Here is a 26,311-nt window from a genome sequence, read left to right as displayed (position 1 = left end):
ATTAATCAAGCTCCACATAACATGGTTTCCAATGTTACATATAGTTGTTAATTGCAATCAAACAACCATATTTGCTGCAGCAAAAACAATTAATAGAAAAAGCTTTTCATGACAATAATCTTACAAGAAATTATTTGATGTGTCTCAGCAAAGCATCTCTGTTCTTGATGAACAACAGAATCCAAAGGTTCCTCCATCACTCAATGAATTATTTCTGAGACTCGAAGAAGCACAAACAATTGTATTCTAGCTGATCAAGATAAACACAACATCACAATTCCTTGGAATATTATCTGATTTATATCCTCAAAAGTGATTGATCAGACAGCCTACAAATATTTGCTGGTGATTTGGAAACCTGTTTTCATCAATCACACTCCATTTATCCATCAGAGTTATAATTTTCAGCTTTGCCACACACCTTGCTAGCTATCACAGCATGAATGACTGATTGATTTCATGTTTCATGGTTTTTCAGCTCCAGAGATTTTACATACAAATAATGTATACATACAAACAATGGAATTAAATTTTTGATAGGTTACTAAGGTTTTGACTTGTTTTTTTAAGGTTACCAAATTTCAATTTAGATCAAAACGGTTATTAAAATTTAATTTAATTTCTCCGGCAGGTGTCCCGCGAGTAACCACATTCATCCAGCTGACGTGTCTACCAGAAAAAAACACAGTCAGCCTGATAATGACGCATCACCAGGTTGCCACATCATATGAGGAATCCAAGCTGGTTAAAGATTGCCAAATCATCATCTTCTTCTTCTCCTCATTGTTTACCCTAGCTCTAACATAAACAAGGAGCACGACGCCGATAATGAGTGGAGCTCCATCGTTCACCCTAGCTCATTCACTGTTGCAGGTCAAAAAGTTAATTTATGATTTGTCTCTGCTTTTTCTGCAGATGTTTACAGCTCAATCTGTAAAAATATTCTTGCTTGAGACTAGAAATCTCCCTTTTTGGAATTCGGGATGAACATTAAATTTACACTTCAGAAATGAAAGTTCTTTACAATGAGAGAAAAGTTATTTTTTATTTATTTATTTTTTCCAAGATAGAGATTGAAATTCCCTCTCTTTGAAGTTCATAATGATCATGAGATGTTCACAGAAAATGAACATTAGAATAGAACTTCATGATGAACATTAAAGGTTATCTCAGAAATGAAACAGTGGGAGAAGAGAAGAAATGGTGGCGGCGGCGGCCCTCGCGTTTGGAGATTCAAGGAGTTAGAGTTAGGGTTTTGTTATGCTGATGTGGACGCTCTGGCAGTCTGGTGACGAGTCATCATCAGGCTGACTGTATTTTTTCCGGTAAACATGTCAGCTGAATAAATGTGGTTACTCATGGGTCATTTGCCGAAGAAATAAAATTAAATTTTAATAACCGTTTTAATCCAAATTGAAACTTAGTAACCTAAAAAAAAAAAAACAAAATCTTAATAACCTATCAAAAATTTAATCCGCAAGGAATAACAGTAACTGGTGGAGCCATCTGAAGATTTTACATTTTTACAGTAACAAACAAAGCATTTATGTGGAAGCTTTTGTTTTTCACTTTGTCTTGATATGACATCAAATGTACCATAAAACTGTAAATTTTGCAGAAACATGTGCCTTTAATGGCAAGGACCATGTTCTAAATGAGACAAGACAATATGAACAAATTGAAACAAAAATTAATATTCACATAAGAAAGAAGTGGTAAATGAATGTGCCATTTTTCTATAAAGAGATGTTTACATTCAATAAACTACTGTAATCTCAGTCACTAAACTCAAGCCTAATTTGCAGTTCTATCTATATCATGTATGGTGAAGACTACATGTCTCCTACCATAAAACCACAATCTAATGCTGCCTATACAACCGGTCAAAGAACAATGAATTCATGTTAATGCCATATCTCCAGTGATCAGTAGAACCTAAGTGGTTTTTCGTATTCTTTTCAGGGAAAACTATAGTTAGACAAGAAAAATCTCTCGCGGGGGTGCCAGCTGCCGGGAAAAGCCAAAACCAGTTCAATAACTAGCTTTGAATTTTCTTCTTATGTGTTTGTTCCAGTGTAATGAGTCTCAAGGCTCTCCGCAACACAACGCCCGCTTGGTGTCTTGAAGCTTATCCCACAGACAAAGTAACTCTCTTGGCTCCTGATAGTGGGCAACCACATACCCAGATTCACAGCCTTCGATATAAACCCTCTCCTCCTTCACATAGTTAATGGCTAATCCCTTTTTCTTCAATTCCGCTATCCATATTCCCATGGCCACATCCTCCAGCTTGAACATCTACAATTGACAGCATTACAAAGTTCAAATGATTTCAAGGTAGAGAGAAGTTATTAACAGCTAGTAATAAGGACATCAAGAAATAACGAAAGGCGCATATTCACCTTCAAATGGCCCTCTTTATGCAGTTCATAGATTGCCTCTGCAATGTCCTTTGATACTACATATCCTGGACCATGAGCCCAAGGAGGATATTTTTCTTCAGGCCATTCCTGTAAAACAAATAAATAGTAAAATATATATATATATATATTCACTGTAGAATCAGTGATTATATTTGGAAAATAAGAGCAATGAATTTATCAAACACCAAAACTATGACAATGGAGAGGAGAATCCTGGGAGCACCAATACAATGGCAGTAGGTTTTTCTCTCACTCCAACGTGTATACAATTAGCATTAAATGGCAATTGTAACAACCTTATGCAAGGAAACAACTATAAATAAAAACTAAGGAAAATTAGAAGCCTAATCAACTGTCTATTAAAAGCAAATATGAAAGATTACAAATCCTTAAAAAGAATTGTTCAATAATAATTTCCTTTAGCAATTAGAAAAGGTAAATCATAAAAGAGTAATTGCAAAGATTAATCCCCTTTAGTTTAGGAAATTAGTTTCTTTTATGACTTTACACATTGAAGGCAAACTGACAGGAATATCAATGTTCATTTGTAGTTCCAGACGTCAATAAGAATGACAAATGTGATATAAATGGTTTCAAAAAAATGAAAATGTATCATAGCAATTAGGAACTCTCTGAAGGAAGAGACCAGACCATGTCATTGTTATCAAAGTTCGAATAAAACAATTAATACTTATGGCCATCATCTCAGATTTGAATAAGGGGCAATCATATTTATTATCCATTAGGTTGTATAAGCAACAATTAGTATAAGGAAATAATATGAGAAACTGGAGAAAAAAAAAGGCTATCAAACATCAAAAATGTCATGAAGGATAACTATTCTTCACGAGTCAGCCACCTCTTTTTATTAAAAACAGCAAGAACATTTACCTCGGGGCTAATAAACCATTTGCTTTCGGGGTTTCTATGAGGTTGAGCATCAGAATTGATCCGCCCATACAGTAACCCCTTTGTCACATTTGCTGTGTCTAAAGAGGCAAGCACCTCATCTACACGAACAAAAGAATCATCGTCCGTTTTCATTACATACTTGGCTGATACAGAATTTGTCTGACAACCAAGCACCATGCAAAAGTTAGAAAGTTCAAAAAACAGCATCGAACTTATTGTTTCATAATTAGTAGAGCTGCAAATATACCCCGTAAATGCAAATGGCTACAGTCTTCCAGGTAATTAGACTATAATAATCAACAAAGGGCATCAACTGAATATCTCCGTAGGTGCGTGCCTCATTCCAGAGTTCCTCATTCACCATTTCGTTTTTATGCTGTGGCAAACCAAAACATCATTACTTGATTCAAGAAGTACAGGACTCCAAAATTACCATATCCTATATCATAGTAATCCTATCTAAAAAAAAATTTAATTTAAATAAGGGCTATGTAAATGTTTGACTGCAGGATACCTACATTGCACAAATCAATGCTTGAACTGCGTTACTAAATCTAACAAACAGGAATACATTACAATGCTATAACATTTATCAGCAAATCCTCAATTCTTACCAGGCCAACAAAAAAACGAACTGCAACGGCTCCAGACCGCACAGCATCATATTGCATCCACGTTCTCCGGACTGCCATTCTTCTCTTGAAATTGTTTGCTGTAGAAAAGACTCCAATGAAAAGATCCACAGCTTTATGCATGGGCAGAGGAGGGGACTTCAGCAACTCCAAATCAATCACATGTTCTAAATCCTCTGATGTGGGTAAACCACTTGCAAGGACAGATATTAAATTGATGTCTCCTGAAATTCTTACTTCACTAACAAGCCATGGCTCCAAGCTCTGGTAGAAAAAATTCAAGCATGTTTGGTTGAAATGACATTGGCCTTATTAAAATGAGAGCTGGCATGATTATAAACAAATTAGGGGCATTTAAAGCACCTCTCGGTAAGCAAAAGAAGTTATGTGCTTCCCATCAACAGTCATCTGTATCCCTTCAACCCCGACACGAAGGGTGGCAATCGCAAGATATCCTTGCTTAAAAGGAAAATATTGTTTAGGTTTAGCCCCCTCTTTGTTAGAAGATCGTTTTGAAGCATTTAAATGTCTCGTAGATGCGAGGACTCTTTTATCATCTTTGCCCACCATTGCGCTACATTGCTCCAAATCATCCACTATAGCAATAACAGAAAGAAAGAAATAAGAGAAGCTCACAACCAACAAGTATACAAGGAGACCATTCCCACAATTTTCTAAAGACCAAGTATCCCTATGGCAAGATAGCCATGAGTTCAATATCATTTTTGTTTTTTAAATGAGGATAGTTAAGAAATTAAATAAGAAAAAATAAGTTAACTGTTATAGGAAGACATTAAAGCACCCTCATAACATGTTAAATGAATAAAGACCTGAATGAGGAAGTTTAGAATTTAAATTTAGCCCACACATGCAGTATTGAGAAACCAATGAAAATTGAAGCCGGTAAATTACATTCTGTAAGCACCTTTAATTCCACTACATCAGCATGTAAATAAAAACTAAAGAGGACTTCAGCAATTTGAAGTAAACTGAGCAATAAAGCAGAGGATTTTATGGTAAAGAATAGGACATAAAATTCCACATAAACATAAATCAGTTAAGCAAGATCACTTCCTAAGGATAAAAATTATAGCATTTGTGGAATCAGTACCTTTCTTAATCCCCTTAGGGTCTGGAGAAGGACAACGCTCCTCTGGACCCCAGTCATTTCCTGCAGTCCATGTGTTTTGTACAATCACTGGATCCTCCGTGATTTTATCTCCATGAAGTCGGACATTGTAGTGCAGGACAACTGGAGGATCTGGTTCACCTGGAACTGTTGTTCCTGTTAAATCTATCCGAAAATTTCCAAGAAGGCCGTCAGGAGTACCAATAAAAGTAACTGAAGAACCTTGAACCAGTCCACAAGGAATGTTAAACTTAAAACTTCCATTATCAAATTCAGATACATTCATCCTTTTAATGGAATAAGGACACTGCTTCTCCTTTGCCTTTTGATGGGCGCTTCCATTCCCTGAAGCGCTAAGGCTTTCATCTTCAACCGAGACCATAAGTTTTTTCCATGCAGCTCCGGCTTCCTTGATAGCCTCAATTGCATGAGGTAACCCTTGAGCATGGGTAATCAGGTGCTCAAAATGGTTCCAAGTTTGTAAAGCCAGTAGCTCTCCTTGGGAGAAATTTCTAAAACTAAAAAGATTGGAGACTAAGTTATCGGCTGAAATTACTTGAGACCCATTCTCTGGATTTTGAACTGATGGTGGATCGGCAACAGCAACCCATTGTAAATGGTCAGAAGTATTGCGAGAGAATGAACCCCTAAACGACCTTTCCGCTAAAGGATTCTCTATTATCCCATACCTGAGAACTAACAGTATGAATAAGGAAAATATTACAGCACCTCCAGACCACCTCTTTAACTTCATCTTCATTCAGAGCAGTTGCAATCTAACTCTTACACACTGAACTTCATGAAACCAAACCTGAGAGAGGAATTGAAAAGAAACAATTTAGCATGCATATGAGCACCAGGCAGAAATTATTGCATCTGCACAAACAATTATGAAGATGTATACCAAACTCTAGCACCAGGCAGAAATTATTGCATCTGCACAAACAATCATATAGTTATCACAATAGAAGTCACCTCACAATACAGAGACAAATCTATTCAGGGTGCAAGAATCTTCAACAGCTTCAATTATGAAGAGCTCAAGTGTCATTAAAAAAAGCATGATCCGATTTGAATGAGAAGATAGTCCTAACTTTCTTGTACCCCATACAGAGCACACAAAGAAAATGCACCCAGAACCAATCATTACAGTTCTACCCGAGAATTTAATCAACCTGAGGAACGTTTCTACAATTAGCTGCTCTAAAGCTTTCCAATTATTTTTCAGTATTTTACCTCTTTCTCGTCAGTAATCCTTGATTTAGAAATAAATTTAACAAGATAAGAACTTTATATGTCAAGATCTTCCAAAAAAAACTCCCGGACTAACTCAGCCTTCCGCAACCAATAAGATCAACCAAAACATAATATAAAGAGCACAATATTTTAAAAGTACCAAGAAAAAAAAATCCTAGAAAGTAAGGGGGCTAGTCCCAAGCAAGGAACCTAATCCTTGCAATTGTTTTAGTGTATCATCTTAAATTTCGCAAGTTCATAAATTTGGTAACTCCCAAAGACATACAGCCTAAAAGGAAACACCAAATAATTGACAGAAGGAAAGAAGTAACAAATTAACCAAAACTACAAAAGCCCAAAACTTTAACAAATTCGCGGCAAACACAGACTAACTCCAAAGAAAAAAAAAATACTAGAAAAAAAATTTTCAAATCCCTAAAATAAATCAAGTAAAAGATCTCATGAAACCTAAAGCAAACTAAAAATCAAAGCAAGCAAACCATCCCACAAAAAAAAACGATTTTTTTTTTCTTTTTGTTAAAAACCCACCTCAAAGCGACGCCATTGCTGATCCAAAAGCATCAACCATGCTCCAGAGAAAGATCCAACTTAAATCTTACTTCAAAAGCAAGCTCCGCATCAAAATCTCATCCAAACTCAACTCCAGACTCTGGCATTGGACACAAGAACAGAAAGAAAGAACACCAGATGAAAGACCACAAGGATTGAAACCAAGAAACGAAGACCGATTCCGTGTAGACTATACTCCAAATGTACGTACGCCACGGAATACAACTTGGAAAAAAAAAACAAAACAAATCAGAGCGAGAAGAGAGAAAGAAAGCGAATGAGAGAAAAGAGAGCGCGAGAGAGAGAAAGAAAGAGAGAGGGCCAACACTTTTGACGCTGCTTTTTATATATATATATATATATATACAAAATACTTTGATTATTCAAAGAGAACAAAAACCCTACCTTTCTCGGTTACACCGACTCCCTGTAAAAAATAAATAAATATATATATATAGAGATTTATATATAACAAACAACATCACCACCACTACCAAGAAAACCAAAACCAAATCAACAAAATAAAAATAAATAAATAAATTACAGAAAATCAAATCACCATAAGCAAACAAGCAACTAAATCACTGACAGTTAGAAGAAGAATCATGTTAAAAATTCAAACTTTTTTTTTTTTTTTACTGAACGTGCATGCCCATGCATTCCGAGGTTTAAGCTTTCCATTCTTTTGTAGTTATCTCTGCCAAACTCGTTAAACATTAAAAATAAAAAATTATAATTAAATAAAATTATGAAATAATAATAATAATAAATTTTTTTTTAACGGAGGTTGGTCAATGGTCATAAGGCTATGAAGTCAAGGCTTGGGATTCAACTTTCAATTTGTCATTATATATTCTCAAATTGCTGGTCTTGCGCCGGCGTTTAGGCCCTGTTTTCACGGTCACACATGTGGCACTATTGCACCATCTTGGCGTGCCCTCTGTTTAAAATTAATTAAAATAAATAAATAAATATTAAAAACAAAACAAATCAACCAAACAAAGTACTCTTCATCTATAAATAGGACATGAAATGAATGACGTTGATTTTTTATAGTATTTATAAGAATATGCTTTAGTTTTATCTGTTAATCCTGAGTGTTTTTGTATGTGATTTAGTTGGGTGACTTGGGTCTGGTTAATTTACTTTTTGTTTCTTGAAGTGTAAGAATTGTTGTATGTATGTTGGTGATTGAACACCAAATTGTTTGGTGGGAAAAAATGAAGTGTGTGATTTATAAACCTTGGTCCACACCACATGAGACCACATCATAGCTGGTAATTGTATCTCTTGTTGTTTTTATTCACAGACATGAAAGTGATATGTTTCAGAAATCATTAAAATGAATCAATTTACCCTTTTACTATTTACTGTTTATTCCTGGTATGCTTCTTGGCTTTTTCACTGATTCATTGTTCATTTTCTTTGTTTTTTTCTTAAAAATAAATAACAATATTTCATTTGAAAAAAAAAAAACCGTCAACAACAACATAGAGAAACAGTAAAAAAACTCAATGACAAAAAAATAATAGATGTGGAAGAAAAACTAAGACACAGCCGACAACAATAAAGACTTAATTTTTTTAAAAAAAATTTGGAGATGTGATGAGATTTCAATCCTCACCTCACATTGGGTGTATTATCATATCTGTCTATTACATGATGATTTTTTATAAAATGGCACGTTTTTATTTTTGCAAAAAACAAAAATTGTAAAAAAAGGGAAAACAAATGATTTTTTAAATGAATGAAGATATTTTTAAAAAAAGCCAAATGAGATTTAAAAAAAAACAAGTGTTTTTGAAATCTCTACTTAAAATGATATTTAAAAAATAATCTCTCACGAGATATTTTTATTTTTATTTTTAATTTTTTTTTTAAATTTATAAAGATAAATTTACATGGTTATTTATCAAGAAACAATCACAAGGGAAGATAATCCCGTTACACAAAAATTGTATGTGGCTCTTATCTTATATGTTTATATGTGATTTATTAATATTCATTGTGTTAATATTTAAAAGAATCATAGTAATATTTATTTTCATTATAAATAGCCTCATCATTTGAGGACATTTTGGCTATTTTGTATTTGTTTAAAAAAAATAGAATAAAAAATGTATGATGTATGCTGCTTATTTGTGAAAAAAAAGGAGTTTGTGCATTTACAACTATTATGATTTATAATTTAATGATAAACAGGAATATTTTGAGAATCTTTCTTCATGAAAGGAAGAATCACAACACAAACATGGGATTCTATGAAAAGAAAAATAAAATTAAAATTAATTGGGATGATGTGCTTTTAATTATTATTATTATTATTATTATTTTAATTATTGTTATTATTATTAGGGATGATGTGCATTTCTACTTAATAATTCATTATTTATTGACTATTAATAAAGCGAACCATCAAATTAAGGGCAGTAAAAGAAGGAAACAAAGATATGCACCTTTTCAAAGGCTAGATGCCTTGTGTTTCTAAACTTAATTAATAATTTTATTAATTACACTAATTCTATTCATTTATGTCGTGATTAACAAAGCTCATCAAAAAGCTATATGATTTTTTTTTTATTAATATGACAAAAGAAATTGAGGCATTATGGGTACACTTTCAATTATACTAAATCATATTTATCCATTAAGATTTGATTTTCTTGAATACACTATTAAAATACATTATTAAATATTTTAAAATAAAAATCTATACACACATACTTCTAAATTTTTGGTGGCCAATTCATATTATATATATATACCCTTAAAAAATTATATCAAATTCTTATATCAAAGAGATTATCTTGAAACAATAAGGATTATTTAGGTATTTTAAAAAAGTTTTTATTGTTTGAATTTATTGTTGTGTGATACTCGTGCAATAATATATATATATATATATATATATATATATATATATATATATATATATATATATATATATATATATATATATATAAAATATAGGTGAAACGTCAATTACGAACGTTCTACGGAAATCAGACAGTTCAGATGAAAGTCCTATACATTATATTATAAATTTTTACTGTGCAATAATGGGTGATTTGACAATCGTTGGATTCAAATCGAACGACTGTGTTATTTATCTACGAATGTTCATAGATGACTAGCCCCCATATATAATGAATCCAATACTGCGTATGTCATCCATAAATTGTTTATCCACATCGTAGATGACTGGCACCATGTATTAAATATATATATACCTACATTAAAAAGATATATATGCAATTCTAATTTTATTTAGGTTATAGGCACAATTACATATATTTTTTGGGTGTATACAGGGGAAAAAAACCCAAGCTATATTTGTTCATAAACTCTTATGAAGAATTTTTATTTGCTTATATATTTCTATAGTTTAAAACAAGTGTTTTTTTTAAATGAATGAAGATATTTAAAAAAAAACAAATGAGATTTTTAAATAAAAAAACAAGTGTTTTGGAAATCTCTACTTGAAATGATATTTAACAAAAATCTCTCATGAGATATTTTTATTTTTATTTAGATTTTTTAAAATTTATAAAGATAAATTTACATGGTTATTTATCTAGAAACTGTTGACCGTGGTCATATTATCAACTTGGTTGAGATAGATAAGATGATGCAATGAAGTGTATTACAAAGAAGAGCAAGTGACTCAACTGAAGCTGTTTTCATTAGAGCAAAAGACACAAGCATATAAAGACATGAGCCAACTAAGACCCACGTGACAAAAAGGACATAGCTAGACAAGCAACAATTAAAGACTACAAGTTAAAGACAATTAAGATAAGACCATACATTGTAGGCGTGCATTTCATGCACACTCAAAACAAAAGCTAGCTGTAGATTCTCCATCATTCGCATACATCCTACTTCTGAACATGATCCATCACACCCCCTTGTTCAGAAGTCTTCTAAGTCGAGTAAGGTGCAGAGATACTCGTGCTTGGAGGCCGGCAGACCTTTTGTGAACACATCAACATGCTGCTCACTAGTGCAACAATGAATTAACACAATCATCTCATCAGCAACAAGATTTTAGATAAAGTGGAAACGCACATCTATATGCTTTGTATGTCCGTGCAGCTTGGGGTTTCTAGTAATGGCAATGGCAAACTGGTTATCGCAGAAGATTATAGTAGGACCTTATTGTTGAACACCCAAGTCGACCAACAAGCGTCTCATCCAAACGGCTTGACACGCAGCTGAAGTCATGTCCACATACTTTGCTTTTGTGCTGGAGAGTGCTATGACTTCTTGCTTTTTGGAACTCCAGACGATCGCGCCAGAGCCCAAGTCGAAGACCCAATTGGTGGTGCTCTGGCGGTCATCAACGCATCCTTCCCAGTCACTGTCCACATATCCCTTTAATTCAAAGTTCTTGACATATTTATATCTAATACCCTTATTGACTATACTAGATACATAATGAAATATTCGTTTCACAGATCCCATATGATGCTTGGTTGGGCTTTGCATGTAACGAGAAACCAAGCTAACTGCGAATGTGAGATCGGGTCGCATATGAGTGAGATACAAGAGGCCACCCACCATGCGTCTATACTACTTCTCATCAGCCTTCCCAGAGCTATCGCACAACTGAAGCTTCTCACTTATATTTAGAGGTGTTGTATATATAGCTTCTACAATTGAACATTCCAAACCTTTTAAGTAGGTCTTCTACATATTTCTTTTGGCATATTGTGATAGAATCATTCATCTACATGACTTCCAAGCCTAGGAAATATTGCATGACCCCAAGATCTGTCATCTGAAAGTCTCTCATCAAATTTTCCTTGAAGTTCTTCAATGATGGCATCGAGGACCCCATGTATAGAATGTCATCGACATACACACAGAGTAGTAAAACATCAGCATTTTGTCTTTCTCTTCGATAGACAATGGGCTCATTTAGATTTCACACAAATCCCAACTGTGTGAAATAACTATCAACTTTGGAGTACCATGCTCTTGGTACTTGGCGAAGCTCATAGAGCGCTTTCTTCAATCAATAGACTTTCTCTTCTTCACCTAGATGCACATAGCCCTCTAGTTGAGCTACATATACTTCCTCTGAGAGCTATCCATTAAGAAACGCTGACTTAACGTCCAGCTGAAAGATTGGGCACTTGTTTTAAGCTGCAACAGCAATGAAAAATCTCACGGTATTCATCCTAGTCACCGGTGAAAATACCTCATCAAAGCCTACACCATGTATTTGAGTGTAGTCTTTAGCAACTAAATGCGCCTTCTTCTTGATCAGAGATCCATCAAAGTAATACTTGGACTTGTATATCCATTTAAGATCTACTGCCTTCTTTCCTACAGGAAGCGTTGTTAGAAACCAAGTATCATTCTTCAAAATAGATAAGATCTCTTCATCCATTGCTGCTTTCTAATCCTATTGATGGGTTGCTTCATCATAAGAACATGGGTCAGTAATGGTAAGGGCAAAAGAGCATGAATCATACACATCTTGTAAACTCCTATATCTAATACTTGATAGGTCACATTCTTCAACATCTGATGGGCTTCCTTCAGTGTTGTTGTGAGAGACCCCTACTTTTCCATCAATATTCAGCTCATTAGTTGGTGCAAGTTTAGAATTGTTGGTCCAATCCCACCTTTTATTCTCATGGAATGTGGCATCCCTTCTCATAGAGACCTTCCCTATCACAGGATCCAAGAATTTATAAGCTTTTGACTCTCAACTATAGCCAATGAAGACCCTTTTTTTCAGACTTTGGATCAAATTTGGTACGTTGCTGGGAGTTTATATAAACAAATGCTAAGCATCTGAAGACTCTGAGATGCTTCATTGAAGGTTTAGTGTTGGTGATGGCTTCATAGGGCATGCAATCTTCAAGTGCTCTAGTTGGAGACTTATTCCGCATGTACACGGCAGTAACAATGGCCTCTACCTATAAATCAGTGGGTAATCCTCGTTGCTTCAACAAACAACGTGCCATTTCTACAAGGGTCCTATTCTTATGTTCCGCAACCCCGTTTTGCTCTAGAGTATACTGTGCCGTGAGCTGGTGCTTAATACCAAACTCCTCACAGTAAGAGTAAAATTGTTTGGATGTGAACTCGCCTGCTCGGTCAATTTGCTGCGCCATTAATGGTCTCCCATATTGCTTCTCTGCAAAACTCCTGAAGACTTTGAATTGTTGGAAAGCTTGGGATTTGGTATGAAGAAAGTAAACCCAACTATATCTCGTACAATCATTAGTGAAAAGCATGAGATAATAGTTATCTCCGTGGCTTTTGGTTTGCATCGGCCTGCAGAGATCAGCTTGGACCAACTCAGTGAAAAGCATAAAATAATAGTTACCTCAGTGAAAAGCATGAAACCCAACTATGCTTAGCATGCCATGCACTCATCTTCGGGAAAGGAAGCCTAGTTTGCTTGCTGAGAACACAACCCTCACAAGGCTCTCCGGGTTAGATTTCAGCAAGACCAAGAACAAGTTGTCTTTTAGAAAGTTGCTGCAACCTATTGAAGTTTATGTGACCATACTATTCATGCTATAGACTTGACTGGTCATTCTTAGAAACAACAACATGCACAGCTCCCACATTACGGTGACAAAAATCCGGGTCCGGACAAAACTGGGTCCGGACAACTACTATTATATGTAACTAAATTTGATGCTCGGACCCAGCCCGGTTTTAAATCCGGACAAGTGTGACTTGCCTAGACCCGGTTTTTTTTCAAAATCGGGTTGTCCGAATGTCCGAATTTTATTTGAATCTTGTAATATACAATTAAAATTAATTTTAATATTAAACTATATACATTTAAATCCGGACATTTAATATACATTTCAATGACAATCATGAACAAAGGCCCGGTTATCCGGATATATATAAGAAATTTAAAAATATATATAAGAAAAATATGGGCTTGGGCTTGAAATGTATAAAAAAACATGAACAATCATATATATATATATAAGAAATAAAAAAACAATCATATATATATAAGAAATTTAAAACCCGATTTATTCCGGGCCGGACAAAATCGGGCCGGCGAGCCCGGACAAATTATTGCCACCCCTATCCCACATCATCAACCGACAAAGGAAAAAGCCAATGTTGATACATGCGAATACGTGCCAGAACACCCTATGTCTCTGTCTTTAATAACACATTCCTCGTTACCAAACAACAACATGTACCTAGAGCCCAACAGTTGGCCGATGCTCAGTATATTGTGAATGAGCTAGGGTACATATTGTACATGCTTTAGTTCCCTCAGTGTCCCGGTCTTTGATCTGAAAATGACAATGACAACTCCGGCCACCTTCATCATATTATTATCTCCTAATAGCACCATTTGGTTTATAGATTCATTAAGACATTTGAAAATATTTTTGCTCCCAGTCATATGGTTTGAACATCCGTTATCAAGTAGCCAGATGTCCTTATGCTCAACGCCTGAGCCACTGCTTGCCATGAAGAGATCTGTGACTTCTACTTTAGTATTTTCTGCAACATTTACAACCTTTTCATTATACCAATATTGGGACTTATAGTGCCCGAACTTCTTGCAATTGAAACACTGCACATTGGCTTTGTTTTACCGGTTCTGAATATTTTTATTCCTAGGTTCTGAGCTTCGTCCTCTCCCTCTTCCTCGAAAGCATCCTCTAGCTTCCCCGCGACCTCTGTCTCTCCCTTGCATAGATCTCTCGGTAGTTGCTTTGGGCTTAACATGGAAAGCCTTCTCCTCAATAGGATAGGACTACAGGTCAAGCCTACCTTTATGCCCCTTTAGAGACCCGCTGAGATCGTCGACTGTGAGTACAGAAAGGTCTTTTGCTTCTATTATGGACGAAACAACATGACGAAACTTTGGTGAGAAGCTATGAAGGATCTTACCAACGATAACATTCTCATCAAGTTCTTCACCAAGTGCCTGAATGTGATAAGCAGAAGTCAATACTCTGCCTATGTAGTCTTGCACCGACTCGCCATTCTTCATCTGAAGGTTCTCGTACTCCTGTCAATAAGTATGAAGCTTTGCAGCTGAGCTTTTAGAACACCCTCGATACTCCTTTTTGAGAATATCCCATGCCTTCCTCGCTATTTTTGTTCCTGAAATCCTAATCAGGATCTTTTCATCCAACGTCTGTTGGATTAGAAACAACGCTTTGGCATTCTTTTGGATATTATCTTTAAGACGCTAAGCATCATTGTCTTCTTTAGTAAAACCTTTGTTAACTACTCCCCAAAGCTTTCTAGAAAGGAGTAAAGTCTCCATCATCAAGCTCCATAGGTTGTATCTTCACCATTAAAACGAGGAGCATTAGTGGGGGAGGAAGAGCTCCCAGTATTTCCATTCCCAGCCATTAGGCGACACAGGAAGAGAAGTTCCTAGCTCTGATACCACCGTTGGATCGTAGTCGCAGTATTAACTTGGTTGAGATAGATAAGATGGTGCAATGAAGTGTATTACATAGAAGAGTAAGTGACTCAACCGAAGCTGCTTTCATTAGAGCAAAAGACACAAGCATATAAAGACATGAGCCATCTACACCCACGTGGCAAAAGGTCATAGCTAGATAAGCAACAATTAAAGACTATATGCTAAAGACGATAATTAAGATAAGACCCAACACTGTAGACGTGCATTTTATGCATACTCAAAACAGAAGCTAGCTATAGCTTCTCCATCATTCGCATACATCCTACTTCTGAACATGATCTATTAGAAACAATTTCAAGAGAAAATAATCCGGTTACACAAAATAAAATAAAATTTGTATGTAGTTCTTATCTTATATGCTTATATGTGATTTATTAATATTCATTGTGTTAATACTTAAAAGAATTATAGTAATATTTATTTTCATTATAAATAGTCTCGTCATTTGAGGATATTTTGGCTAATTTGTATTTGTTTAAAAAAATAGAATAAAAATTTATGATGTATGATGCTTATTTGTGAAAAAACAGGAGTTTGGGCATTTACAACTATTATGGTTTATAATTTATTGATAAACAGGAATATTTTGAGAATCTTTTTCATGAAAGGAAGAATCACAACACAAACATAAGATTATATGAAAAGAAAAAACAAAAAATAAAAATAATTGGAGATTAATGACTGATGAGCCGCTTCTACATCAATATTTGTATTATTATTATTATTATTATTATTATTATTAGGGATGATGTGCTTTTCTACTTAATAATTCATTATTTATTGACTATTAATAAAGCGAACCATTAAATTAAGGGAAGTAAAAGAAGGAAACAAAGTTATGCTATGAAGACATTTTCAAAGGCTAGATGCCTTGTGTTTCTAAACTTACTTAATAATTTTATTAATTACACTAATTCTATTCATTTATGTCGTGATTAATAAAGCTCCCTTAGACTTTACTTTAACGTGTTCATCAAAAAGCTGCATACTCATATGAAAATGGACATTTACTAATATACCCTTATAAAAGTTATATGATTTTTTTTTAATTAATATGACAAAAGAAATTGAGGCATTATGGGTATACTTTCAATTAAACTAAATCATATCTATCCATCAAAATTTGATTTTCTTGAATACACTATTAAAATATATTATTAAATATTTAAAAATAAAAATCTATACATACAAACTTTTAAACTTTTTGGTGGCCATTAAATTCATATTTTTGTATATATGTATATATATATACCCTTAAAAAAATTATGTCATATACTTATTTCAAAGAGATTGTCTTCAAACAATAAGGATTATTTAGGTATTTTAAAAAGTTTTTTATTGGTTGAATTTATTATTGTGTGATACTCGTGGACTATATATATATATATATATATAATATAGGTGAAACTTTAATTGTGGACGTTCTACGATAATCGGACAATTCATATCAAAATACTACACATTATATTATTTTGTACATTATTTTGTACTGTGCAAGAATGGATAATTTGATAGTGGATTCAAATTGACTGAATGTGCTATTTATCTACGAATGTTCGTAGATGACTAACTCCCATATATAATGAATCCAATGTTGCGTTACGCCATTCATAGATTGCTTATCCATGTCATAGATGATTGGTACCATGTATTAAAGATATATATATATATATATATATATATATATATTAAAAAGGTATATATGCAATTCTAATTTTATTTAGGTTATAGGCACGAAAACATATATTTTTTGGGTGTATACAGGGAAAAAAAACCCAAATTATATTTGTTTATAAACTATTACGAAGAGTTTTTATTTGCTTATATATTTCTATTGTTTAAAAAATCAACATATAAATGTATAAAACTATAGATTAATTTTTATTTTTTCTAAAATGAGTAAAGTTTTATACAAAATCCAAAATTTAAAGAGTGTACCAAAAAAATATATATATCCTGTTAGGCCGTGGGAAATATTTAAATATATATGAATAAAATGGATGGATTTGAAATTTGTACTTGGCCAAGTCTTTGTAATAAAATATTTAAAAGAATTGCAATCAACTATAAAAAATAAATATTTTTTTTTTAAGAATATCAATAAGCGACGAAGCAAATGACCCGTCATGCAACTCGGGAGAACTCTCACAAAAGACTCAAAAAATAAATTGTAATTTTAGAGGCTCGAACTCAAGACTTTTCAGTCACAATCATAGATAGTTAACAATAAATTAGCCCATAGTTTTTAAAAAAGTTAAAATTTTAGTTTCTATATTTATATTTGATATCTAGTTTGCTACATGAAATAAAGCCACATACCAAATAATATATATATATATATATATATATAAAAGAGTTAAAGTCAAATTTGAATACCAACTTGCCGAACCAATCTCGTGCACATTTGAATATATTTAATTAACATGTAATGTAATAGGTTGGGTCAATACATGAGGTTAGAGTCGTTAGACTCTTGAGATGTCAATTAATCAAGTGATCCGTGACCAACTTGAGCTTGACTTGTTAAAATTCGACTTCGGCTTATAACATATAAATATATATTATAAAATCTAATAATATATAATATTATTATACAGTATATTATTATATTGAATATATCATATGATTTATATGGTTTTTTTTTTTTAGGTAAATGTGGATAAACCACCGTATATGGTTTGTTTTTCAAAAAATAAAACAAGCAATAAAAGGAGTTTTGTGCTAAATCGAGCCAAGCTAGAGTTTTTAAAATCATTTTGAGCATCAAAATTTTTTTTAACTAATTTTAAATTTAGGCTGAATTTTTTAATTAATTTTAAATTTAGTATGAATGTGAATTATTTAATTTTAAGTTAAATATATGAGTCCCTTGTAACATAGGTGAGGTTATGAATTTAATTACCTGTTGTTGTAAGACGAAAGCACGTGATATAATTAAAAAATTTACACACTCCTTAATATGTGATTTGTTTATATTTAGTATTTTTTAAAGGTATATATATAAAAAAAACCTTTATTATATATATATATATATATATATATATTTATTATATTCCATGTATGGATGTTCCTTCTAATTGTTTTTATCATTAGTTTTTACACCGTTGAATTAAACATTAAATATATTTAGATCCTTCTTTTATGCTTATTCATGAAAGAAAATATAACATTTATTTAATTAAATAAAAAAAAAACTAGTAAATCATGGGAGATTAAAATTCATTATATAATTTTCTACTCGCCATCAAATCAAGCATAACCCACTCAATTGAAATATCTTCTCCTTCAGCTTCCTTCTCATACTTTGCTACCAAATAAAAAGTCGCACATGAATTCTCTTAAAAATTCATATAAATATTTAAATAACAATATCATAACATCTAACACATACAATATATATATATATATACACACATTCAATTTAACATTTTTCTTCTCCAATAATGGGCCATCCATGGGAACAGGGTGGCCGAAAAGCAAGAACATATTGGGCCATGTGGAGGCAGGCCCATCTCAAATATCAGAATCACTTAAAAGAGCCGTAGAAGATTAAGATTTTTCTTGGTGGGCCATGTCGTTTGGGGCCCACCAATAAAGAGACCAAGTGCACCTTTTCCTAACTTTTTATAAATTTCATATCATTATCACGGCTTCATCGGCATTTCCGTCCAGAGAGCGAGCTCTGTTGTACGTCCGAAGCCCTAGGAGGTACTCCTCTCTCCATTGCTCCCTCTTCTTCTGATCATTTGCTTCTTGGTTGCTACTTGGCACTTTGTAAGGCATGTTATGGGATCGATTTTGATGGTTTTTTTCAGCTTGATTTGGTGGAGTGGTGAGATCTTTTGTATGGATCTAGATTTTGTTTGCTTGAACGGATAGTTGCTGCTTCTTTTGTTGTTTTAGATCTGTGCAAATTTCTGTTTTCCTTTTTTTGCTTTTTCTATCTGGATTTAGAGTGTGGGTGTGAAGGTTTAATGTGTTTTTCATGAAAAAATGAAGGTTTTTTTTTATTGGTTTTTCTTTTGGGGGTTAGCTGATCTTAACTGCTGGTGCATGATATTTAGGTTCTGATCCACTGGTGAATTCAAGTTGTGAATTCTCAATGTTTGGATGAATTTTCTTGCGAGCGAGATCTTGATCTCTTGTAACAACTCTTCCTTAGAAAGCTAATTTAGCTTAGAGTTGCAGGTTAGAGGTAGGCACTAACCATTGTCCCTAAGCTCCCCGAATGGTAAAAAACTGTTCTTTTTGGTCTAGGGTGATCCATCAGGTCTTCGTTAGCTAGTTTGATTAGATCCTCATACGTTAGATATCAGCCCAAAATATGTTGTATTTCTTCTATTGTGGCGCTATATTTTGAGCTTCCTTCCTTCAATCTACTACCATGTGTCATGTTTAAACAGTTCCTGTATTAAGCTAGCTAGATTTGATCCAAAACAATTGTTTGAACTGTTAGATGGAAAGTTTCACACGCTCAGTATCAATGCTGAGTGTTACTTAAATGATGCAGGTGTTGAAGTTTTTATTTTATTTATTTTATTTTTTTAATCTGTTGTGGTCTGAAGCTAAAAGTGTTTCGTTTGCATGGGTTGTTCTGTTCTGAAACTTAAATTGAGATTATATGATTTTCTCCTGCTATATTTTGTTGATTTCTGATATGAAGATGCTTGTCATGTATAATTTGTAATTAGCATCTCTGATAATAGAACACTTGGCACCATTTTTTGTTGATTGACACTAATTATCAGGTTTTATCACTTGGCTTTTTTTTTGGCAGGCTTATATATTCTTTAGTCCATTTTATATCGTAATAGGATGGCATCAGCAGGACTCTCCACCATCTCCGCACCTTCATTTTGTACTTTCAATGCCCAAACTGGTTTGGGAGCAAAATCTAAGCCGAGTGGCTTGAGTTTCAATGCCCCAAACTCCTTTGGGGCTTTCAGTGGTCTGAAGGCTGTGTCACCAGTACAAATTGAGACAGATACATCCTTTCTGGGAAAGGAAAGCAATGCTTCTCTACAGGCATCATTTGGTCCAAAAAGGGGAGTGATGCAGAGATTCACAAATCAGCTTCAGCCCCGGGCTTCCAGTTTTAAGGTGGCTGTTCTTGGAGCTGCTGGAGGGATTGGTCAACCACTAGCACTGTTGATCAAGATGTCTCCTCTGGTGTCTGCTGTGCATCTCTATGATATAGCAAATGTGAAGGGAGTTGCCGCAGACCTTAGCCATTGCAATACCCCCTCTCAGGTTTTGGATTTCACTGGACCATCAGAGCTCCCTAACTGTTTGAAAGGCGTAGATGTTGTTGTCATCCCTGCAGGGGTTCCAAGGAAGCCAGGAATGACTCGTGATGACTTGTTCAACATAAATGCAAACATAGTAAAGACACTGGTTGAGGCTGTTGCAGATAATTGTCCGGATGCCTTTATTCACATCATCAGCAACCCAGTAAATTCTACTGTCCCAATTGCTGCAGAGGTACTCAAGCAGAAAGGGGTCTATGATCCAAAAAAACTATTTGGTGTCACTACATTGGATGTTGTTAGAGCAAACACATTTGTGGCACATAAGAAGAATCTGAAGCTCATTGATGTGGATGTCCCAGTCATTGGGGGCCATGCTGGGATTACTATTTTGCCTTTGTTGTCCAAGACAAGGCCATCTACAGCCTTCACTGATGAAGAAGTAGAAGAGCTAACTGTCAGAATCCAGAATGGCGGGACAGAGGTTGTGGAAGCAAAAGCTGGTGCTGGATCTGCAACATTGTCAATGGCTTATGCAGCCGCTAGATTCGTTGAGTCATCACTCAGAGCTCTGGATGGAGATGGTGATGTCTATGAGTGCTGCTTCATTCAATCTGAGCTGACTGAGCTGCCTTTCTTCGCATCAAGGATTAAACTGGGGAAGAATGGTGTTGAAGCTGTGATATCTGCTGATCTTCAGGGGCTGACTCAGTATGAGGAGAAAGCACTGGAAGCCCTCAAGCCAGAGTTGAAGGCTAGCATTGAGAAAGGCGTGGCTTTTGCTCAGAAGCAGCCAGCAGCAGCTTCTGCTTGATGATGCTTATTTCTTTAATGCTATAATCATCATCAATTCTTCCACAAGAGAATAATTGCTGAGCCATGCTCCCTTTCTTTCAGTTTTGCAGATTAGCAGGTGTACTTTTTTTGGGATCAAGAGAAAATTTATGTTTTGATTGAGATATTCATGAATATCATGTAGGATATATTCCTGTTGTGAGGGATAATTCGGCAATAACCCATGTAGGCTATCTAGTTGTTGAAGCACCATTTACCATTTATGTCATGGTGTAACATGAAGCTCATTTTGGCCATGTTGGACTTTGGTTTTATTATTGAATATGATAATTTTGTTGAGAAAAGTAAATGGTTTGGTTTCTGGAAGTGCAATTTGCTCTGTTCGAGATGCTATTTCTTTTTTATGCATATGTTCAAGCTTTAAATGACGTGGTTAGAATACTTCCGACCCTGTGAATGAAATGAGAAGCTTCTGACTGCTGCTGTTGTTATTTTTTCATGTTTGCTTGAGTGTAGGTGGGTGTGGGACATGCGCTGAAATAACAGCCGATCTGCCTGCTTGTCGGTAGACAGTAGCCTGTGTGATTGTGTGGCCAGGTTTGATATTGGATAAGAACAGAGAAGAAGAAACGGGATAAGGTGAAGACAATGAAGAATTCATGATCTCAAGATTGCAAATTATTACTGACAAATTTCTGGTGCTGAGACATAACAAAGTTCACAGAGTGACGGCGGAATACTCGGAATTCAATACAACGAAATTTGTGCTATACCATTTGTCAGAATGCAGGGAACTCCACCCTTGAAGAACACTTGCCCCTTGGATACACAGGGCACTCGATCAATTGCGAACCTGAAGCATCAACGCACAGGTAAACCTGGTACAGCTGACTGTTTCTTGATTCATCGACATTGCACTCTAAACCAGGTGTGAAGCCAGTTGCTTCTCTGATGGCATTCTTGATGCTTGTCAAGCTGTAGAACCCACCATCTGGTTCAATCCCAGCACTCTTCAAGCTCTGCAAGATGTTTACTTGATTCTTCAGGTTCAATGCAGTTGCAAAGTAGGAGTGCTGGTCGAGCATCGACTCGGAGCATGTGCCGTGCTTCTCCCATTCATGCTCCCAGAACTTGGAGCCATCGCCGCTTGGGCATGCCAGAGTAGGCCAGTTTGTTCTCATTCTATCAAGAAGGTCTCTTATCTGCAGAACAAGAAATTTATATGAGAAGACAAGAAGCCTTGTTAAGCATTTACTTTCAATATCTGGCATGCAAAAATATTTGCTTCTCTCTAATGAATAAATTTTGCATATGTTTTTCTGCAATAATACTAGATTGACAAAATTTTGCATTTACAATGTCTTTGTTTCCACCCAGTTATGTCTATATGTTTTTTAAATTACTTGCTGAGAAATTGACTTCCTAAACAAGGTTCTTAATATGCTAATCACATTGCATAATTTAGTAGCAGCATCCCTTTTTTCTGCAATTGGACTAAAAGGAGAGACAAAAAACACTTACAGAATGAAGTGAACTATTATCACATACCTCTGATGGATTATAAGAACTATCTGGATCACAGTTGGAAGGATATGAACCATCATTGTAGTTAGGCCACAAGCCATGGATGCCGAAGTCTGCGGCCGGCTTCCCGGAGGTTGGATAACAGCAGCTTTGCTTTGTATCACAATAAGAACCAGGCCACTGCATCAAAAATTAAAAACTCATCATCATCATCATCACCATCATCATCATCATCATTTACATCTGAAAACACAAACACAGTAATACTAAAATCCCCACTACAACACACCTGCAAAACAAAGTAGAAAAAGTCGAAATCTTGAGCACTGGATAGCACAACAAAGAAGGGAAGGATGATGAAAAGGATTGGAATGAATGAGAAGATGTTCATCTTCATGGTTGTTTCTTTCTTAGCTCTTGAAAGTGGTTATGAGTTTGATTGAATGAAGATGAAGGCTCACCTGCATTGCTGTATATATATATAAGCAAAGGAGGGCATATGGGATGGCAAGTTGGCATATTCTTTTTTGTATTAATTTACGGAGAGGCAAACAAGGAAGTAGATAAGACATGTTAGGAAAGCTCATTATCCAGTTGGTAGGCGTCACGCAACTATGTTTCTTTTCCTTTCTTCACATTCATTCATATTCTATTTAAATTAAGAAAAAAAATTTTGGTTTAATTATTGATTAGATCCTGATTGTTAATTGATCTTGAAATTAATGATTAAGTCCACTTGTTGCACGAAAAATGCACTAATGAAATTATTAATTAGAGAGCTGAATTATGGGACTCAACTGACAAAATAAGATGGCTGTTGGACAAATCTTACTTTTAAAAAAAATGTATGTTGAGGAACCTTCACACAAGCACACAAACTCAATAATGTACATATATCTATGAAATTTGGGACGTGAAGGAAGAATTTTTATAATGAAATTTGAAAAAAAAAATTCAGAAATCTTCAACAACTCTAGCTTTAAAAAGCATCATGGTAATAAAAAATCTAATAAATATACAATTAAATATAAAACTTCTCCCATCAAATAGAATTAAAAAAAAGACCATGTGTTTACATATATAATTTAGATGGAACATGTGGTGTGAGATGTATAAAATATGACCTCTCATCAACATTAGTTTATTCTTAAAATCCACTAGTAGCACTTATCCACACAACAACAAATTTAATTCTTGAAACATTTAGTCAAACATAAAGAGAAAATATAACAATTTTCTTCTTCAAAAAAGGGGAAAATAATTTGAAGTTATTGCGTACCGACTGAATCTTAAGAACACCCAAATGTGAAAGCTGATGTTACTTTGGCTAGATGTGTTGATACTTGATGGTGATACGTACTAGTTCATGTTTCCCGTTTTCTCTGGCTTGGTGTGGACAGTCAAACAATAAAAGACAATTTAAGCCATTCTTTCACCTGTGCATTCAAAGTTCGTACATCAGTTAGCAAGCGCTTTCACTCTTCTGGTTGACAAATTGACTTCTTGTTCTTCAATGAATTCAATCACTTCACCATTTCAATGCTGAAGGCTATACGCAGATGATCGATAACTGATAACAGATAAAATCGATAACTGCACTTGATCTACCAGTAATCATTACATGAGCAATGCCCATCTTTGAAATGGTGGAAGCGGCTTCGATCTCTGATGATCACTACACGATTATAAACACTAGAAAGCACCTTTGAGAATGTGTGGCAATCGATACAAGTGCGAAGATTCTTCGCGATTCTAATTGTAGTTCCTGGCGGAGTGGCAAGAATGGCAAAAGCAATGGCCAGCTTCTCACTGTGATATGAGAGTGCACTCTCCTTCTCAGTGGCATCCACAGCATGTAGCTCAGATTCCGTATTCGCAACATAACCGGCAATCTTTAATTGACTCCCAATCTCATCAAGCATTTGATAAATCTCAACCTTCCTTGGATGAGAATCATCATCGACAATGAACTCATGAACTGTTCCATTTAATTCCATAGTGCTGCAACCAGGGCTGGTTTGAATCCCTTTATCTTTCATCAACCTTCTGATTTCTGCTACCTTCTCCCAATTTCCAGCAGAAGAGTAGATATTCAGCAGTAAAATATAATCCCCGGCTTGAGCTGCTTTTAATTCAATCAGATGCTCTGTGACTCGTTCTCCGAGCTGCACATTACCATGAATTTTGCAAGCCCCGAGCAGAGTCCTCCATATCATAGCATCTGGCTTGATTCCCATATCATTCGTTATAAGATGGTATGCTTGATCAAGCAAACCAGCACGCCCCAAAAGATCAACCATGCACCCGTAGTGATGCACGTTGGGAGCTAATCCGTATTCCAATCTCATCATATTGAAGAATCTGAATCCTTCATCTACTAATCCGCTATGACTACAAGCGGAGAGCACGCCAGTGAATGTCTGTTCATCAGGTGGAACACCCACTCTTTTCATCTCATTAAAGGCTTCGATAGCATCCTGGCCATAACCATTCATTGCCAAACCTGAAATCATTGCACTCCAACTAATGACATTCTTTTTAGGTGTATCACAAAACATTCTATAAGCTTTATCAACACATCCACACTTGAGATACATAGTTAAGAGTGAATTCCTTATGTTCAAAGCATTGATATAACCATGCTCTTCAATGTATTTGTGTATCCGCTCGCCAAATTCAAGAGTACCCAAGTGTGTGCAAGCTTGGAGCAAAAGCAAGCAAGTGACATCATCTGGTTTCGATCCATACTCCGGGCTTTGCATCAGATCAAACAAACCCAATGCATCTTTTGTCCGTCGGTTTCGGGTATAACAAGAAATCAACACATTCCAAGCAACAGTGTCTCTACTAGACATTTCTTCAAATACCTGACATGCATCCCCAGCATCACCACAAGATGCATACAAATCCATCAAAGAAGTCAACAGAAGCGAATCAGATTGCTGCCCATCTTGCAGAATCCTGCAATGAACTTGCTTTCCTCCACACGAAGTGGAGATCTTGGCACAAGATTTGAGAACAAAAGAAGAAGAAAACCGGTTGCCATTGATACCATTTCTCCGCATAAGTTTATAAAAGTCGAAAGCTTTCTTCGGAGAATCACTTTGCGAGAAAGCTCTTATCATAATGTTATAGTGAACAATGCATGGTTTGGTTATTTGATCGAAGACAATCTTAGAATACTTCAAATCATGAAAAGGTAGCAAAGCGGCTCGAGACAAGAAGGCGGCGGAGATGGAGGATTCTTGGAAGAGAGCAGTGCGGAGGAGGAGAGCATGGATTTGGATAAGATGGGGCTTGGAAGAGCATGATTTGATGAGAGGAATGCAATGAGAGAGAGAGGGAGAGGATTGAAGGAGATGAACACCAACCAAAGACATCATCAACTGCGAACTTCGAAGTTC

General features: G+C 35.1%; 7 protein-coding genes across 11 annotated transcripts; 1 reads left to right on the top strand and 6 right to left on the bottom strand.

Moving 5' to 3' along the window:
* Window positions 1–1,676: 1,676 nt before the first annotated feature.
* On the bottom strand, window positions 1,677–7,214 carry LOC120261688 (beta-1,3-galactosyltransferase GALT1). Of its 3 annotated transcripts, XM_039269668.1 has the most exons (9): window positions 6,882–7,214; window positions 5,786–5,907; window positions 5,079–5,614; window positions 4,331–4,563; window positions 3,950–4,231; window positions 3,583–3,711; window positions 3,315–3,494; window positions 2,403–2,510; window positions 1,677–2,298 (listed from the first exon to the last, which is right to left on the bottom strand). In XM_039269668.1, the coding sequence occupies exons 2-9, from the start codon at window positions 5,854–5,856 to the stop codon at window positions 2,086–2,088; spliced, it is 1,752 nt and encodes a 583-aa protein (XP_039125602.1). In that variant the 5' UTR covers window positions 5,857–5,907; window positions 6,882–7,214; the 3' UTR covers window positions 1,677–2,085. The 3 variants fall into 3 exon arrangements, with proteins under 3 accessions (XP_039125602.1, XP_039125600.1, XP_039125601.1); XM_039269666.1 differs by having other exon boundaries at window positions 5,079–5,907; XM_039269667.1 differs by lacking the exon at window positions 6,882–7,214 and adding an exon at window positions 6,001–6,021 and having other exon boundaries at window positions 5,079–5,907.
* A 3,843-nt stretch (window positions 7,215–11,057) lies between these two features.
* LOC120260273 (secreted RxLR effector protein 161-like) lies at window positions 11,058–11,465 on the bottom strand. Its single transcript, XM_039267712.1, has one exon. The coding sequence runs from the start codon at window positions 11,463–11,465 to the stop codon at window positions 11,058–11,060; it is 408 nt and encodes a 135-aa protein (XP_039123646.1).
* Window positions 11,466–11,969: 504 nt separating this feature from the next.
* On the bottom strand, window positions 11,970–12,297 carry LOC120260272 (uncharacterized mitochondrial protein AtMg00820-like). The gene is made up of 2 exons (XM_039267711.1): window positions 12,106–12,297; window positions 11,970–12,050 (listed from the first exon to the last, which is right to left on the bottom strand). The coding sequence occupies exons 1-2, from the start codon at window positions 12,295–12,297 to the stop codon at window positions 11,970–11,972; spliced, it is 273 nt and encodes a 90-aa protein (XP_039123645.1).
* A 1,839-nt stretch (window positions 12,298–14,136) lies between these two features.
* On the bottom strand, window positions 14,137–15,256 carry LOC120260271. The gene is made up of 3 exons (XM_039267710.1): window positions 15,206–15,256; window positions 14,676–14,916; window positions 14,137–14,402 (listed from the first exon to the last, which is right to left on the bottom strand). The coding sequence occupies exons 1-3, from the start codon at window positions 15,254–15,256 to the stop codon at window positions 14,137–14,139; spliced, it is 558 nt and encodes a 185-aa protein (XP_039123644.1).
* Window positions 15,257–18,985: 3,729 nt separating this feature from the next.
* On the top strand, window positions 18,986–21,749 carry LOC120261349 (malate dehydrogenase, chloroplastic). Of its 2 annotated transcripts, none has more exons than XM_039269210.1 (2): window positions 18,986–19,050; window positions 20,120–21,749. In XM_039269210.1, exon 2 carries the CDS (start codon window positions 20,158–20,160, stop codon window positions 21,400–21,402), a length of 1,245 nt encoding a protein of 414 aa, XP_039125144.1. In that variant the 5' UTR covers window positions 18,986–19,050; window positions 20,120–20,157; the 3' UTR covers window positions 21,403–21,749. The 2 variants fall into 2 exon arrangements, with proteins under 2 accessions (XP_039125144.1, XP_039125147.1); XM_039269213.1 differs by lacking the exon at window positions 18,986–19,050 and adding an exon at window positions 19,089–19,174.
* A 288-nt stretch (window positions 21,750–22,037) lies between these two features.
* Window positions 22,038–23,373, bottom strand: LOC120261351 (extracellular ribonuclease LE-like). Its single transcript, XM_039269216.1, has 3 exons — window positions 23,197–23,373; window positions 22,932–23,087; window positions 22,038–22,585 (listed from the first exon to the last, which is right to left on the bottom strand). Exons 1-3 carry the CDS (start codon window positions 23,302–23,304, stop codon window positions 22,163–22,165), a joined length of 687 nt encoding a protein of 228 aa, XP_039125150.1. The 5' UTR covers window positions 23,305–23,373; the 3' UTR covers window positions 22,038–22,162.
* On the bottom strand, window positions 23,322–26,311 carry LOC120261347 (pentatricopeptide repeat-containing protein At3g47530). Of its 2 annotated transcripts, none has more exons than XM_039269207.1 (2): window positions 24,187–26,311; window positions 23,322–23,376 (listed from the first exon to the last, which is right to left on the bottom strand). In XM_039269207.1, exon 1 carries the CDS (start codon window positions 26,288–26,290, stop codon window positions 24,512–24,514), a length of 1,779 nt encoding a protein of 592 aa, XP_039125141.1. In that variant the 5' UTR covers window positions 26,291–26,311; the 3' UTR covers window positions 23,322–23,376; window positions 24,187–24,511. The 2 variants fall into 2 exon arrangements, with proteins under 2 accessions (XP_039125141.1, XP_039125142.1); XM_039269208.1 differs by lacking the exon at window positions 23,322–23,376 and having other exon boundaries at window positions 24,020–24,343; window positions 24,440–26,311.

This window comes from Dioscorea cayenensis, chromosome 5 (genome assembly GCF_009730915.1).
Source record: "Dioscorea cayenensis subsp. rotundata cultivar TDr96_F1 chromosome 5, TDr96_F1_v2_PseudoChromosome.rev07_lg8_w22 25.fasta, whole genome shotgun sequence".
NCBI classification, from domain to species: domain Eukaryota; kingdom Viridiplantae; phylum Streptophyta; class Magnoliopsida; order Dioscoreales; family Dioscoreaceae; genus Dioscorea; species Dioscorea cayenensis.
The sequence above is the reverse complement of the archived record's forward strand: the minus strand, read 5'-3'. Positions and strand labels throughout refer to the sequence as shown.